This window comes from Rhinopithecus roxellana, chromosome 1, assembly GCF_007565055.1.
Source record: "Rhinopithecus roxellana isolate Shanxi Qingling chromosome 1, ASM756505v1, whole genome shotgun sequence".
NCBI lineage: Eukaryota > Metazoa > Chordata > Mammalia > Primates > Cercopithecidae > Rhinopithecus > Rhinopithecus roxellana.
Window position 1 is genome coordinate 37744046 of NC_044549.1, and position 16943 is coordinate 37760988.

At 36.8% G+C, this 16943-nt stretch overlaps 1 protein-coding gene across 1 annotated transcript; it reads left to right on the top strand.

The window, feature by feature from the left end:
* The first annotated feature begins 15494 nt into the window (after nucleotides 1-15494).
* On the top strand, nucleotides 15495-16404 carry LOC104671809 (ferritin heavy chain). The gene is given in 2 exon segments (XM_010375435.2): nucleotides 15495-15735; nucleotides 15737-16404. Coding segments are annotated over 2 exon segments (552 nt in total). The 5' UTR covers nucleotides 15495-15690; the 3' UTR covers nucleotides 16244-16404.
* The last annotated feature ends 539 nt before the right edge of the window (nucleotides 16405-16943 follow it).

Sequence of the window (16943 nt, forward strand, 5' to 3'; positions counted from 1 at the left end):
CTAGGTCCCTCCCACAACACACGAGAATTCAAGATGAGACTTGGGTGGGGACACAGCCAAACCATATAATTCCACCCCTGGATCCTCCCAAATCTCATGTCCTCACATTTCAAAACCAATTATGCCTTCCCAACAGTTCCCCAATGTCTTAACTCATTTTAGCATTAACTCAAAAGTCCACAGTCTAAAGTCTTATCCAAGACAAGGCAAGTCCCTTTTACCCATGAGCCTGCAAAATCAAGAGCAAGATAGTTACTTCCTAGATACAATGGGGGTACAGGCATGGGGTAAATACAGCTGTTCCAAATGGGAAAAATTGGACAAAACAAAGGGGCTACAGGCCCCATGCAAGTCCAAAATCCAGAAGAGCAGTCAAATCTTAAAGTTCCAAAATGATCTATTTTGACTACATGTCTCATCCAGGTCACAGTGATGCAAGAGCTGGGTTCCCATGGTCTTGGACAGCTCCATCCCTGTGGCTTTGTTGGGTATAGCCTCCCACCCAGCTGCTTTCATGGACTGGCATGGAGTGTCTGTGGCTTTTCCAGGCACATGGTGCAAGCTGTCAGTGGATCTACCATTCTGGGGTCTGGAGGACGGTAGCCCTCTTCTCGCTGCTCCCCTAGGTGGTGCCCCAGTAGGGACTCTGTGTGAGGGCTCCAACCCTACATTTCCCTTCCACATTGCTCTAGCCAAGGTTCTCCATGAGGGCCCTGCCCCTGCAGCAAACTCCTGCCTTGACATTCAAGCATTACCATACATCCTCTGAAATCTAGTCAGAGGTTCCCAAACCTCAATTCTTGACTTCTGTGCACTGGCAGGCTCAACACCATGTGGAAGCTGCCAAGGTTTAAGGTTCACACCCTCTGAAGCCACGGCCCAAGCCCTACGTTGGCTCCTTTCAGCCACAGTTGGAGCAGCTGTAATGCAGGACACCAAGTACCTACACTGCACACAGCACAGGTACCCTGGGCCCAGCCCATGAAACCACTTTTTCCTCCTAGGTCTCTGGGCCTTTGATTGGAGGGGCTGTAACAAAGGTCTCCCGCATTCTCTGAAGACATTTTCCCCATTTTCTTGGCAATTAACATTCAGCTCCTCAACACTTATGCAAATTTCTGTAGCCGGCCTGAATTTCTCTTCAGAAAATGGGATTTTCTTTTCTGCCATATTGTCAGGCTGCAAATTTTTTGAACTTTTATGCTCTATTTCCCTTATAAAATTGAATTCCTTTAACAACACCCAAGTCACCTCTTGAATGTTTTGCTGCTTAGAAATTTCTTCCTCCAGATACCCAAAATCCTCTCTCTCAAGTTCAAATTTCCGCAAATCTCTAGGGTGGGGTAAAATGCCACCAGTCTCTGCTAAAACATAACACAAGTCACTCACCTTTGCTCCAGTTCCCAACTAGTTTCTCATTTCCATCTGAGACCACTTCAGCCTAGACTTTATTGCCCATATCACTATCAGCATTTTGGGCAAAGCCATTCAATAAGTCTCTAGGAAGTTCCAAACTTTCTCACGTTTTCCTGTCTTCTTCTGAGAACTCCAGACTGTTCCAACATCTGCTGTTACCCAGTTCCAAAGTTGCATCCCATTTTTGGGTATTTTTACAGTAGCACCCCATTCCCAGTAACAATTTACTGTGTTAGTCCACTTTCACACTGCTAATAAAGACATACCTGAGACTGGGCAATTTTCAAAAGAAGGAGTTTTAATGGACTTACAGTTCCTCTTGGCTGTGGAAGTCTCACAATCATGGTGGAAGGCAACAAGGAGCAAGTTACGTCTTACATGGATGGCAGCACGCAAAGAGAAAGGTCCTGTGCAGGGCACCTCCCCCTTATAAAACCATCAAATCTCATGAGACTTATACACTACCATAAGAACAGCATGGGAAAGACTTGCCCCCATGATTCGATGACTTCCCACCAGGTCTCTCCCACAACACATGGGAATTCAAGATGTGATTTGGGTGGAGACACAGCCAAACCGTATCACAATCCTTGAAACGAAGCTCAAAATAACACCAATGTCATCACCATATCACCACTACCACCAGCACTACCACCAATATCATCATTCCTGAAGACCTTTGCCTCAGAGGGTCAATGTTACTGATGGAATTGTGTTCTATCCCTTGGGTAAATTGGGGGTTGAAATAGGGCATTCCTAGAACCTACCAGACAGTCTGGCACATACTAGGCATGAGTGGGTATTTGGTGGATCAATGAATGGGAGTGAACAAAATACAAAGAAACTAGAGAGTAGTTCCAAAGCTCCATGTGTAAAATAGTTCTTTTTTTTTCCTAGGCTGCTGGGATCAGAGTGCTGGGAGGATTCATTACAGCAGAAGGATCACGGTGGCATAAGATTATTAAGGAAACATTTCTCAGAATTGGTGAGATTCTGAACCAGATCTTACCAAAAAATATAGAATAGGCATAGAAAATTAAAGAAAGCATTTCAGGCTAAATATACTCATGGGGACAGTGTTTGAATTGCGACAGTCCACGCTGACTGTCACAGGGACTGCATAGAATCAAGGGAAACTATGAGTATCCTGGCTTCTGGGTTGACCCAATATTTACCATCAGGGGAGAATGAACTACACTGAATCTATTATACAGCAGGGAGTTATGCCTCCATTCATCAAAATTGACATACCATCAAATATCCCAAGGTTCTGAAAAGCACAGTTTGAATTCTACATAGTAGATTCCCTTTATCAGTAACTAGGCACATTATAATTTTTAACTGACAACAAGAGCAAAGCTGTATAACAAGAAAGAGTAGAAATTGAACATTGTCTAACAAATCAAATTCGTAAGAAAACATATAGGGTTGAAATACAATTTTCCAAAGGGAATTGGTAATCACTTAACAGTTGAAGGTCAAATATTATGGAATCTTATGTGACCACAAATGATTACCTTGATTTTATATTTCATTTGAAGTAAAATGATCTTGAACTATCCTTCAATGCTGTATCTAAGCCCTGGTTCAAAAGCAATTCATGAAAAAATCATTGTTTATTAAATTACTTCAACATTTAATAGAAAAGTAATTGTTTTGTTAAAATGATGGCATTCTAAAGTATGAATATCAAACAAGATGGAAATTGAAATACAATTGATAACAGGAATTATGCTTTAATTTGCTTGTATCATTGCTTCACAGCACTTGTCAAGCATAGTGTTAATGTTTGCTGAATAAATGAATAAATTGGTTGTAAGAGGACCACTGGGATTCCAACAGACCAATGGAGAAACTTAAAGCTTAATATTGACTGACCTATTAACCATCAGTTTGAGTATAAAAATAAATGAAATAAACCCAACCAGAAAATAGAGTCTCTTCAAATGCAAATTCCCTACAATTGCAAAGAATATTGACTGACCTATTAGCCAATAGTCCAAATATTTAAAAATTGAAACAAACCTATGTATGAAATATGAACCCTCCTTAAGTTCAATTATCTATTTTTAAGAAGAATAAGTCAAACAGTTTAGAATGAACACAGATAAAAAAAAAAAAAGAGAAATTTTTTCTGCAATTCAAACATTGATAAATTTAAAGATCATGACATTACAAATAAAGACAGGCTACATTTGGGATTTTTCTACTTTATATCAGAGAGACCTGCTAACTGCCCATGACAAACATCCACTGCATATCCATTTCCATCTTGCAGTTTAGACCAAGTCTTTTTAGAAAATGAAAGCAACATAAAATATTCAGAGAACATCCATATCCCTTTAGGCTCAGGATGAGTTGAGCATCTCTGAAAATATTATGCAAATACAAGAATGTTTTCCATTCATCTGGGACTTTCAACACCTGGAGATCTTGGAGAAAGTTAATGGATGAATAGTTGAATCAGATTTATTTTCACTGTGTGCCAAGTGAGGGTATAATTTTACCAAAGACATTTTATCCTGTCCCTCCCCATTGGCTATTCAGATGTTCCATTTTATTATAAAATTATACTACTAGGAATGTTTACATTATTACGGACATTATATTAGACCTGCACTGAAGAGCACTTTGGGCTGAGATACAGCTAATTCCGTAACTTCAGTTGTCTCTACAGTCAGTTCTGGTCACTACAGTCCAATCCATCACTTTATGAAACATATTGATTGGTAAGATTAGGTAGATATCATTCATTTTTGTAAAAATTGAGGGAGCCACAGGCTCCCTATTGGTCTATGCAAACTATAAATATGACAGTCTCCTCAGAGAAAGTGTTTTTTGGATTTATTTTACCAGACTGTCAGTGGGGCTCACTAAGGTATACACAAACCTCATTCTGCCAGCTAACCATGATCTTGCAGAGGATATTTAAATCTCTTTTAAAGGCAAATTAAAATGTTTCCCATCTTACTGTCCTCTTCGGTGTAAGAAAATAAGTACCAGTGCTCTCTGCCACTAAGTGAGCTAGTGATTTGTTTTTCTTATATTCTTTATTAATGGCAGCAGGGGGAAGAAAATCACAACACTGAGTGTCCCAAATTTAGCAGTCTACTGCATCTTCTGTGGTTGTTTACAGTGTACCCATGGTTGCAATACAGTTAGGAGGCCTGTAAGAACTAATTAGATCTGAACTGGGGCATAACTGCACAAAATTAGATTCCCAAATATGAAGAATTGCAGATTGTTTTGCACTATGCCAGGAAGAACTGTTTTATGATAGTGGTGGCGTATGCCTTTATTTGTCCCTTATGTAAAACTGCTCTCAAATCAGAATTAATACCAGTTTCCAAATTACCTCTATCAGGAGTATCTTTGTTTATGAGATCCATAAGTATATGGCTTCACTGTGTGAAACTTCACCTGACTTCATTAGTATTTAACAGCCTTCCTTATCCACTTCCTTTATACAGTTAAAATACACTAATGCTCTTCTTAAAAGGCAAATAATAACCAAGTACTATTCTCTGTCCTAAATAAAATTCCTCCTAGGGAAACACATTTATTACGAATTACAATTACTTTATCATGTTGTTTTAGGTTTTTTTTTTTTAAAAATGACTTACCCTAAATTGCATTTAGTAAAGACTACTTAATATAATTAATCATTTGTCTCCAAGAATTATTTACTTAAAACTAGAATTTGCTGAAAAGCATCACATCATTTTTTACTTGTGCCACAGAAGGTAATTGTGTAATTAGTAACTGGTTTACAGAGGCATGTTTTCCACAGAATGCTGATAACCCAGGTCTAAATTGCCCTTTCCATTCAGGATCCCAAGGCACTTTATAAATCATCTTATTTAAGTCGCTCTTCACACCTGCTCACGCCTACACGTAAACTGCAAATGGGGTATATTTAAAGAAGCCATTTAATACTAGGATAACTACTGCAAAGAATTCTCTACTGGAGTGAAATGCAGCAGCTTTAACAGATGCTCAAGAACAATAGATAGCAGTTGAGGTAAAGAAATAAAGAATGTCATTTCCAATTAAAACTACAGGAAAGATTTAGAAGAAAAGAATGTAATTATTCATTTGGACTTTGGCCAGGATACCAGAGCTAATACTCTTCACATTGGGGAAACTTTCAAAAGCTTTAAGAACTTATCCATGTTAGAATTGCACTTTAATATCTCAGCTAAAGCAGGGTTTTCAGAGAATAAAAGACAAATAGAAATGGTCCTCATCACATCATTTCTAATTATGGTGTAATCTATGTCTCAATAAAAAAACACTCACATGCTTCCAGAGGTTAAAAATGGGAGGAATGAGAAAGACTAGGCTATTAGTGGTGAATCCGAAGATGGAACAAGAAAAGTTGCCGAGAATTAACGGATTGCCCCACAGGCTGGCGGTTACAGGGAAATGGTCAAACTTGAATGAAACTAGTCAAATATCCTTTTGTTTTTGAGTCCTGCATTTCAACCCTCATTTCAACCATTATTGTAAAGACAGTTTGCTAACAATTTCACTACTAAAATAATAATGGCATACCTGAAAAGGACCTTAGGAATTACTCCTGGTTTACTGAAGGGGAAACTAAGGCCAAGAGAATGGAGGCAAGCGCCCAAGGTCACACAGCTGTAGATAATTTTATGATGTACTCAGACATTGCTACTTGGAAAATTACAAGATATGACGAGGTCCTTGCATACTTCAGATGATTCTAACCTTTGTCAAATGTCCACAATTGTTTAGCCCTGTGGAGGCACAAGCCAAGGCGATTCATGTGCATGTGTTTATGTGGTTTAAGAATTGTTACCTTTCTGCTTTATTATTTGTAGAATCAAAAACCACTCTCATACCCTCAACTAGCAGATTGTGGGAAGAACATGAAAGTGCAAAGTGACACGAGGAATAAATTGGAGAGAAACATTAATAATAACTATGATTAGAAGAATTGAGCACAGTCTGTAGGAAAATGCATGCCTGCCAAATCCAATTCCACATTTACTTCCACCTCCCCTTCTACCTCCCTGACTATAACACCCAAGGTCCTTAAACACTGACTTGGAATTAAAATGGATTGTTTGCAGCTGCTCACATGCAGGCTTATTCTGCAGGTCCTGCCTAGTGTTTACATCTGGCTTCCCTTCCCAGCCTCAGTTCTTGCCAGGGAAGGCCATTTGAGAAACAACAGGACTGCAAACTGAACAGAATGCATTTTATGAGTCAGCTTGATCCTTATCCATGGACTGAGAGTTCTTAGCGTTAAGCCATTAGCCCCATTGCCTGGTTTTAAAAGGAACTCACTATTTTTGCTTATCCCTGTGACAGCAGTAACTGCAGGATTCAGGCCTTTGTGCTTTGATTTACTTTCTGTCAAGTTCTCTTTTCTTCTGTCCATCTTCTATAAATTCTGTGATGGTTGAGTAGAATTTTAGAGCTGAATATGGATAAAGTACTGTATTACATCTGATTGTAGCAGCTACTAGTACTTTTCAAAATCCTGTTTTTAAGCACGTGGGAATGCACTTGCATGTGGCCAAGTGCGGCCAATGAGAGAGTCAATGAGGTTAGGTCGGAATACGGCAAGCACAAGGGCATTGAGGTGCCTTAGCAGATGCTGACCTAAACCAGGAAAAAGTGCATGTCTAAATGTGAAGGAGGCTCCATTTCTCCTAAGAATAAGATCCCCATCAGTCTAACTGACACTTTGCTTAGCACAGTTCTACCAACAGGTGAGAGCATAGTTAATATATCTCTGGTTGAAAGTTAAAAATCACTTTGCATCCAGTTGGACAAAAACAAGCATTAATTAAATAAATTTTATGCCTAGTTTTACAGATGCTTACTTCGAAATGAGATGTGCACAAGAATACTGACATTGTTACAAATATAGGGAGCATAACAAATGCTCTGCTTATAAAATTTTTTTCTAGAATTGGGTCGACATTTCCCTAAACTTGCTCCATTAAACAGCAGAAAAACATGCCAAGGTTTTTTTTTTTTTTTTTTTTTTTTTTTTTTCCTAGTTCTAAATTGTGGAGCTAATAGCCACATATTTGCATACTAATAAAGCCCTTCTTATTTGATAACCGTTACTGTGCTCATTCTTTCAAGAACAGCAATCAATCTCTTTTGGGATCAACTATAGTACTTGGTAGAGCTGGACAAACAGCAGTGTTTTGTTTCTCCCCTTCTGAGTTTGCAGGTCTTGTCATTCATTCTTTCACTGAATGGGATTCTAATTTAAATGACTTGATCAGGCTGTACTGTAACCTAATCATGTTGTTTCAGGGCTTTACAGAATTTCCCAGCAAGATCTGAGCCAGTAGATGTAAGAAAATACATCGTGAATTCTCCAACATTAGGATTTTTGAATTTTTCAAAGAGAGGCAATCACATTAAGGTAAATCGGTGAAAAGTCCATCACTAAATCTGTGAGTATTAACCAAACATATGTTATAGGAAAGCACAGTACCAGGCATGAAAGGGCATACCATGAACCAAAAAAATAAAATTCAGTGTCATCCTGCAGAAGTTGGGCTTCACCCACCTCTGTTTCCATGGTCTCTTGTGTGTGCTTCTTACATAGGCATAGCCCTGATCACATTGCACAGTCATTGTCTTTGTTTCCTCCTGGAATCATACTTCTTGATATGACCTTGATGTCTTTCATCTCTGTATCTGTAGCATTTACATTGTATTTGTCATATTGCCAGGTGGGGGTGGTGGGAAGGTGTACCTTAATTAAAGTGTGTTGAGTAGATAGATGTGGGTGGAAGTTAACAGCAAGGATCTCAGGACTTCCTCTAAACCAGACATTCTGTGAAGTAACAATTATGTATAATAGTGAGACTTCTTTTCTGAAGAGGATTGTGAGGAGGAGGATAATTCTCTGGTATAGGGGATACAATGTAGACAAAGTTTATTCAAAAGATTTACTAAGTTTAATCTATCCCCAGGCATGAGGCAAGGTGCAGGGAAATGTAGGGCTGTACAAGGTAGACTTAAATACTGCTCTTGGCATTTTACAGTCTAATAAAGAAGACATACAATAATGGCCGAATCTACCTCCACCAAGAAAAAATTAGGGTTACAGTAGTGGTGTGCTTGAATTTCCTCTTACCTGAAATGGCTACTGGAAGCCATTTGCTATAAATATTCAGGTACTTTTCAGTATGGTTGTTAAACTATTAGTTGCTTGAAATTGACCATGGTAAGAGTAAAATAAGCAAACACTACAAATCTGGTACTTTTTTTTTTTTTTTTTTTTTTTTTAAGGAGATTACTAGCCAGATTACTAGCCCACCACGGTGGCAGTAATTTCTACCTAACGCTACAACTTTTCACCTCCCTTTCTCAACTGTGTCTGCCTTTTTCCTTTAGGAGGTGATAATATAAAACTGAAGCATAATTATATGATACTGCATTCACATTTTAAATTTAAAAAATTCATGAACTTTTTATAGTTTTATAAAATAAAGCAAAATGCTTTATCCTTTCCTTTTACATGTGCCTTACACTAACACAGATAAAATTAAAACTGTGTTTAGCCAGTGCATAATGCTGTATATACATATACAGCATAGACTGTATATGTCCATACATATACATATATATGGTATTCTGTAAATATATATTGACTTGAATCACATAGAATTGGCATAAATAAAATTGAATTGAATTGAAATGAAGACTGGAGTAACTTAGAATCTTCAACAATGCAAGATACTTTTACTTTTTGTACTGAATTAAAACTAACTTTAATACTAAAAATATAGCAACTTATTGTGTAAAAAAAGTAATTTATGTTTATTGTTTATAAAGCTATGTAGGTCTGTTGTCAACTATATACTTTTTTCATGAACTGACAATATTTTGATAATCTGTGCCAATTTATATCTTTAAAACTTTACTAGCAAGCAATACAACTAGAATTCTAAATTATTTTTCAATCTAGACTTTATACTTACTTGAGGCTTCCCTTGTTTTAATTTGCTGAAATTTATCTGCAATTCTTGATTTGTATGCATTACCAAGGTTTGTAATTCTTTCATATTTTGAAGTCATTTTTACTGCATGTTATTATCTTCAGTACAAGGAGGATCCCATGAAATTTCCCACTATAGTGTGGTAGATAAGAGCAGAGACCACTGTATCTAAAAGTCTTGGGCTTCAATTACAAGAAATAGAGTTTGGTCTAATTATTCATCTATGCTAAGCTATACATTTTTTATCAGTTAAGTGAGTATAAGGTAGTACCTACATCACATAGATGTGTGCTGATGACATGAGATGGTGGATGTAAAGACATTAATACAGTGGCATGCACACATGCAAAAAAAGTTATCTAAAGGTTACTAAAGCATATGGACAAGAAATAAAAGAGAAATCTGAAGTCCAAATACCTTCAAGATCTGCAAGGTATCTACTGAAAGAGCAAAACAATGAAATGAGATTAGTGGATGTACTATGAAAACTTAGAACCAGAAAAGGAAAAAAAAAATGATGTAGTATTTCTAAGTATAGTCCAGGGGAAAAAATAATAGTAACTGATATTTGTTGAACATCTACCATGTGCCAGATGTTTTTCTAGTGTTTTACATACACTAACTCATTTACTCTTCAAAATAACCCTCCAAAGCAGATGCTTTCGCAAATATTCTCATTTAGAAATGTGAAAACTAGTCTAGACAAAAGGTCGTCTCCAATAAAGAAAGTGACAGAGCAAATATTTAAATCTTGAGCCCAGGGAATACCTTTAGAATACAAACACATGCACACACTGTAGGGTTTTGAATACACACACACACACACACACACACACACACACACACCCCTTAGAGTACATTATTTATATATATATGCACACAAATACATATATATAAATACATACATAAAAATATACATACATACCTATATATGCATATACATACAGTTGACCCTTAAACAATGCAGGGGTTAGGAGCACTGGTCCCCTGCCACCCATAGTAAATAATTTGCATATAACTTTTGTCTCCCCCAAAACTTAACTACTAATAGCCTAATGTTGATCAGAAGCCTTACTGATTACATAACAGTCAATTAACACATATTTTTTACCTTATATGTATTATATGCTCTATTCTTACAATAATGTAGAGAAAAGAAAATGTTATAAGAAAATAATTAGCAAGAGAAAATTTAATTACTATTCAGTGAGTGGAAGTGAATCACCATCAGGGTCTTTATTCTGTTTGTCTTCACAATGAATAGGCTGAGGAGGAGGATGAAGAGAAGGAGTTGGTCTTGCTGTCTCAGGGGTGGCAGAAGGAGAAGAAAATGTATACATAAGTGGACTTACCACAGTTCAAATCTGTGTTGTTCAAGGGGTAACTGTATTATACATACATTGTATGTATATATTGTATGTATATATATATTAAATACAAGGTGTTTACTTACAGCCCCTATTCTAGTCTTTTTCAGAAAAATATAAATTCACTTAATATTTATAATAATCCTATGATATAGGCACTATCATTACTCTTAGTTTACACATGCAATAGCTGTAATTGAGGCACAGATAGGTTAAATAACATGTCTAAGGTCTCACAGCTAGTAAATGACAGAGTTGTGCTCAAACCTAGGCAGTCTGAATCAGCTTCAGAATCCGCTAGCTACATGGCAGCTGTAAGCTTCAGTTAAAAGGAATTGTAACAGCTCATTTCCATCAGCAAGCACATATCAATTGTGGAAATAACAATGAAGTTTACTAAACAAACTTCCAGAAGATTCTTTCCAGAAATAATGATTTCACTATATAGAAAACTATCTGTACTTGCTATAACCCAGTTATGATTTGTTTTTCCACAGTGCTCTCTATACAGAGAGATATGTTTGAGTATTTGAATTTTCAAATTCTTAGAACACAGCTATATTTCTCAAAGAAAATTAGTAAACTGGCAGTTTACTGGCAGTAGAGTTCTCCCTTGGTAAAACTGAAAAATTGCTTTCAGGACTACCCTCCCCACACCAAAATCTGGGGATATTCATCCTTTGTATAAAATAGTTTAGAATTTGCCTATAACCTATGCACATTCTCCCATATATTTTAAATCATCTCTAGATTACTCATATATAATACAACATAAATAGTATATAAATAGATGTTTTACTGTATAGTTTTATATTTATATTTTTACTGTTGTATTGGTTTTTAAAAATTTTTAAAAAATATTTTTGATCCACGGTTGGTTGAATCCACAAATGCCAAATAGTGGATACACAGGGCTGACTGTGATACCAACTATGAGGCCTTTATGAAGCATCCAATATCCTATCTCATGTTTCATTGCTCCTCTATATCTCCATTAGCTATAAAAATGCAAATCCTTTTCTTATTTGTATTGTCACTGCTGGAGAAGATTTAAAGAGAAAGTTTAATAAAGATTTTTTTTTTTAAAGCTAACCTTCAGCTTGTTAGGTTTCATTAATTCTTGGTGCATAAGCTAAAACATTGGTCCGAACATGTTTCTTGGATGGCTGACTGCTTTTAATTGTGTACATTATCTCTGTGTCTAGGCATAGAGGCTTAATTTTTCTAGTTCTAAGGATTTGTTCTGAAGCAAAACAACCTTTCTCTAAACTCTAGAATAATCCTCTCTCTGAAGTCTGCTCTCCATCTGTGTCCCCAAGTTTAAAACTCTCCCCCTCCATCTGCTAAATTCTATAATGACTTTAGCGCCAAGCAGCAGGTAGAACCAATATGCTGGCTCAAAACAGAATCCTGAAAATGAATCTCGCATCCCTGCTGCAGAGTCATCTGTGTTTGCTGTTCTGCCCCCATTAATCTCCAGGGAATAAGAGTGAGAAACATTGCAAGGGATAAAGCAGGGAAGGAAGATTTTTATAATTAATTGAAAACAATAATAGTATAAAAGTCATCAGCCCTTTACCGGCATTAAGGATAGCTTTGCAAAACAACAACAACAAAAATGAAGATGCCGCAGCTACAGCTCTCTTCCAAACACAAGCTAGATGGGAGGGTGTGTAAATGCACTCATACACACCCACCTTTAAGACACATCTTTCAAGATTAACAGAAATTTATCTTAAAGGACAAAAATCCCACCTGCCAGATTACTGATTATAATGTATCAAAATACAGGGTGCAATCATAAGCACATAGAAAGTCAAGAAATCATTTAATTGTTGTAGTACAGAATTTTCATGTTTTCATCAAAAATAATTTCTCTTAGAACGACAATTGGAAACATGATCTTTTATTCTAAAATACCTAGATCATTCATTAATTAAAAAACTCAGAATGTGTCAGCACATTCACACTGTCTCTTCCAGCTGTTTGTCTTTTTAAAGTCATAAATTGTTCTTCTAGTCTTGTAGTTTATTTTTTAAAAATAGCTTCTAAACACCCTCAGGGGCACAAATAAAGCATGTATATTCTCTTCCCTCCTTTTTGAATGTAGCACATTTTCACATACCATGTATGTTTTCAAAAAGAATCTTTTTGATACAAGTTCTTCAAGTGAAAGATTGGTAGATTGAAGACAGAACAGGAAATAACCTGTGGAGAAAGGGAAATTCTTCTGCTCTTTCGTGTACAATTTTTCTTGAATTTAGTCATTATTCAGAAAATCACAGGATTAAGTACTATTTACTGGTCACTCAAATTTTAGAAAGCGTTTTTTTTTTTTTTTTTTTTTTTTTTTTTGCAATTTTTTGCCATTTTCTGCCTCATAACTCCGGTATCCCCTGCCAACCTTATACATCACTCCCACTTACCATCTCATTTATTTACATTTTTTCCTCCTCATTCACCATCCTCCTGCAGGTAGGCAATGACTTGAGTTGCCCTGAACTCATTTTAAGCTAACTTATTTCATTTATTTTCCTGCAAATGTATTCAGCTTCTTCCCCTTTCTTACTTCCAAACTCTATTTCTATGATATTAATATGTCTTCTCATGTCTATCCATTTTATTCCTCTTATCACATTTCTTCCTTTGTCTGTTTTTTTTTTTTTTTTTTTTTTTTTTTTTAATGCCACTAATGGCACTTCTTTATATACCAGTAGGTAATAGTATACTTTAGATTTACTTGTGAATTACGTTTAAACCACTGTGTACGGAAAATGTATAAACATTTAATATATGTTATTTGACTTATAAACTTAAAGAATGAAAGGGATAGAACCAGCATAATTACTTCATATAACTGAAAGCACAATATCCGTGTTTTTAAAACCACGTCCTTTGCAGCAACATGGATGGAGCTGGAGGCCGAAATCCTAAGCAAGTCAATACAGGAAAAGAAAACCAAATACCGTTTTATCTCACTTATCAGTGGGAGCTAAGCACTGAGCACACATGGACATGAATATGAGAACAATAGACACTGCAGACTATGAGAGAGTGAAGGGAGGGGAAGTGGGTTAAAAACTACCTATTGGGTACCATGCTTACTACCAGAGTGATGGGATTCGTACTGCAAACTTCAGCATCGTGCAATATTCCCAAGTAACAAAGCTGCACATGTTCCCCCTGTATCTACAAAGAAGTTGAAAATTAAACAATAATAAAAGTAAAAGTAACTATGAGAATGGACAAAGCAAAATGGAGTGTGGAGACCGTGGACGATGTTGACTCAATGAAGACTGGGACTCTGCTACCCCAAATCTCTGCCTTTCACTTTTCTATTTTTTTTTTTTTACCTCATTTTTTCTTTCCTCTCTTTTTCTGTTGTATGTGTAATTCTTTTCTTTCTTTAACTTCTGCCCTTGTGTTTCTGACTTACTCCTACACTCTCTCTTCTTATTCATCTTCATTTCTGTTTCAGTAAAGTGCAGGGTGTAGTTGCCATGCCATTTGGTGGCAGAGCAGTGGCATTTAAAAATATGGCTTTCTTTTATATAACCATGCTTGAATCTCTTCTTTTTAAAAATTAAATAACTGAATTGATAATCCTTTTGGTAAATAGTTTAGAGCACAGTATTGCAAAGTAATAAGAAGATGCACATGTGCGTCTTTGTCAGTAAAAACATTTTAAACACCGCTTATATTATTAACATTCACAACTCACCCTAAGTGTTGAGTTGTTGATAAATTACCATCTGATAAGTATCCTTAGCCCTGATTTTATATTTGATAACTTCAGTGATTGGAAAAGCAGAGACTAAAAAGAAAGAAAAATTTAAAGTAGATAAGTTAGTAGATCTTTCCAGGATTGCTTTCTGCTATGTGAATTGTTTCCATACTAAACTGCATTTGGGATTTTCCTTTTTCTTTTTTCAATTGAGATATAGTATAGACATTTACTCCAAAGAGTAAAAGTTCGGAAAACAGAGAAGCCTAAGGAAAAATTCCTACTCTGCCACTTAATAGCTTTACTACTTTGGGCAAGAAATTATAGCAGCTATACTTTAGTTACTTTACCTATATTTAGGAATAACCACATATATTTCAATGGTTGCTAGGATGACTAAATCAGGATAACACAAACTAAATCTCTGACATTTATAATTGCTCACTTAATATTAGTTCTTACTTCTATTTGAAGGTGGTTCATTAGCCAGTATGTTGCAATAATATTTTTATGAGTCATAATAAGCACATAGCTATATTTTAACAGTCAGATATATTATTACACCATGTGGTTATAGCCCACAAATAGAAAGAAAGTATTGTCAGCTTCAAAAAAATGTCCTCTTATTACCCCACTTTCCATAGAGAGTCTAACATAATTTGCATACAATGACTACAGTTATTGCTGGGGTACCACTTCGCCAATTTTTAGCAGCAAGCCTAGAAATTGTATTTTAACTGTTTTCTAGAAAGGTTAATGTTGTATATTACAGAAATGTAGAAAAACAATTGTAGCTGTATTTCTGATGTGATATACTATTTTTCTAAAGCTATTTTGTCTTTGTTCATTCAATTGACAAACTTGATCTAATTGACATTTAGAACACTGTACTAAACAATCATAAAATACACATTATTTTCATGTGTATAAGGAATATTAACCACAACTGGACATATCAAATGGAGTAAAAAAATAAAATTATCAGACGTTCTTCGCCGAGAGTCGTCGGGGTTTCCTGCTTCAACAGTGCTTGGACGGAACCCGGCGCTCGTCCCCCGTCCCGGCCGGCCGCCCATAGCCAGCCCTCCGTCACCTCTTCACCGCGTCCTCGGACCGCCCCAAGGCCCCCGCCGCCGCTTCAGCGCCGCGCAGCCACCGCCGCCGCCGCCTGTCCTTAGCCTCCGCCATGACGACCGCGTCCACCTCGCAGGTGCGCCAGAACTACCACCAGGGACTCAGAGGCCGCCATCAACCGCCAGATCAACCTGGAGCTCTACGCTTCCTACGTTTACCTGTCCATGTCTTACTACTTTGACCGCGATGATGTGGCTTTGAAGAACTTTGCCAAATACTTTCTTCACCAATCTCATGAGGAAAGGGAACATGCCGAGAAACTGATGAAGCTGCAGAACCAACGAGGTGGCCGAATCTTCCTTCAGGATATTAAGAAACCAGACTATGACGACTGGGAGAGCGGGCTGAATGCGATGGAGTGTGCTTTACATTTGGAAAAAAATGTGAATCAGTCACTACTGGAACTGCACAAACTGGCCACTGACAAAAATGACCCCCATTTGTGTGACTTCATTGAGACACATTACCTGAATGAGCAGGTGAAAGCCATCAAAGAATTGGGTGACCACGTGACCAACTTGCGCAAGATGGGAGCACCCGAATCTGGCTTGGCAGAGTATCTCTTTGACAAGCACACCCTGGGAGACAGTGATAATGAAAGCTAAGCCTCAGGCTAATTTCCCCATAGCCATGGGGTGACTTCCCTGGTCACCAAGGCAGTGCATGCATGTTGGGGTTTCCTTTACCTTTTCTATAAGTTGTACCAAAACATCCACTTAAGTTCTTTGATTTGTACCATTCCTTCAAATAAAGAAATTTGGTACCCCCCCAAAAAAAAATAAATAATAAATTATTGAAATCATGCAGAGTATTGCCTTCGACAATAAATTAAGTTAGAAATGATCAAGATGATAACTAGAAAATCTCCACATATTGGGATGTTAATCAATGCATTTCTAGATAACCCATCAATCAAAAAAATGCAATGCAATTTAGAGAATATTTCAAAGCAAATAATAGTGAAAGTATGACATATTCAAACTTGTTAAATACAGCAAAAGACTGCTTAGAGCCAAAGTGCATAAAGTTAATCCCAGTCACTAGAAACAGAAAAGCTAAATACTAATGATCTACCCATCCATTTCAAGAAGACGTTTAAAGAGAATAGCAATATAAACTTAAAAAAGAAAAAAAAAAGAAACAAAAATTTTTAAAACTTTGGCGAAACCTCATCTCTACTAAAAATATACACAAAAAAAATTAGCCAGGCATGGTGGCGCGTGCCTATAATCCCAGCTACTCAGGAGGTTGAGGCAGGAGAATTGCTTGAACCTGGGAGGCAGGGGTTGCAGTGAGCCAAGATCA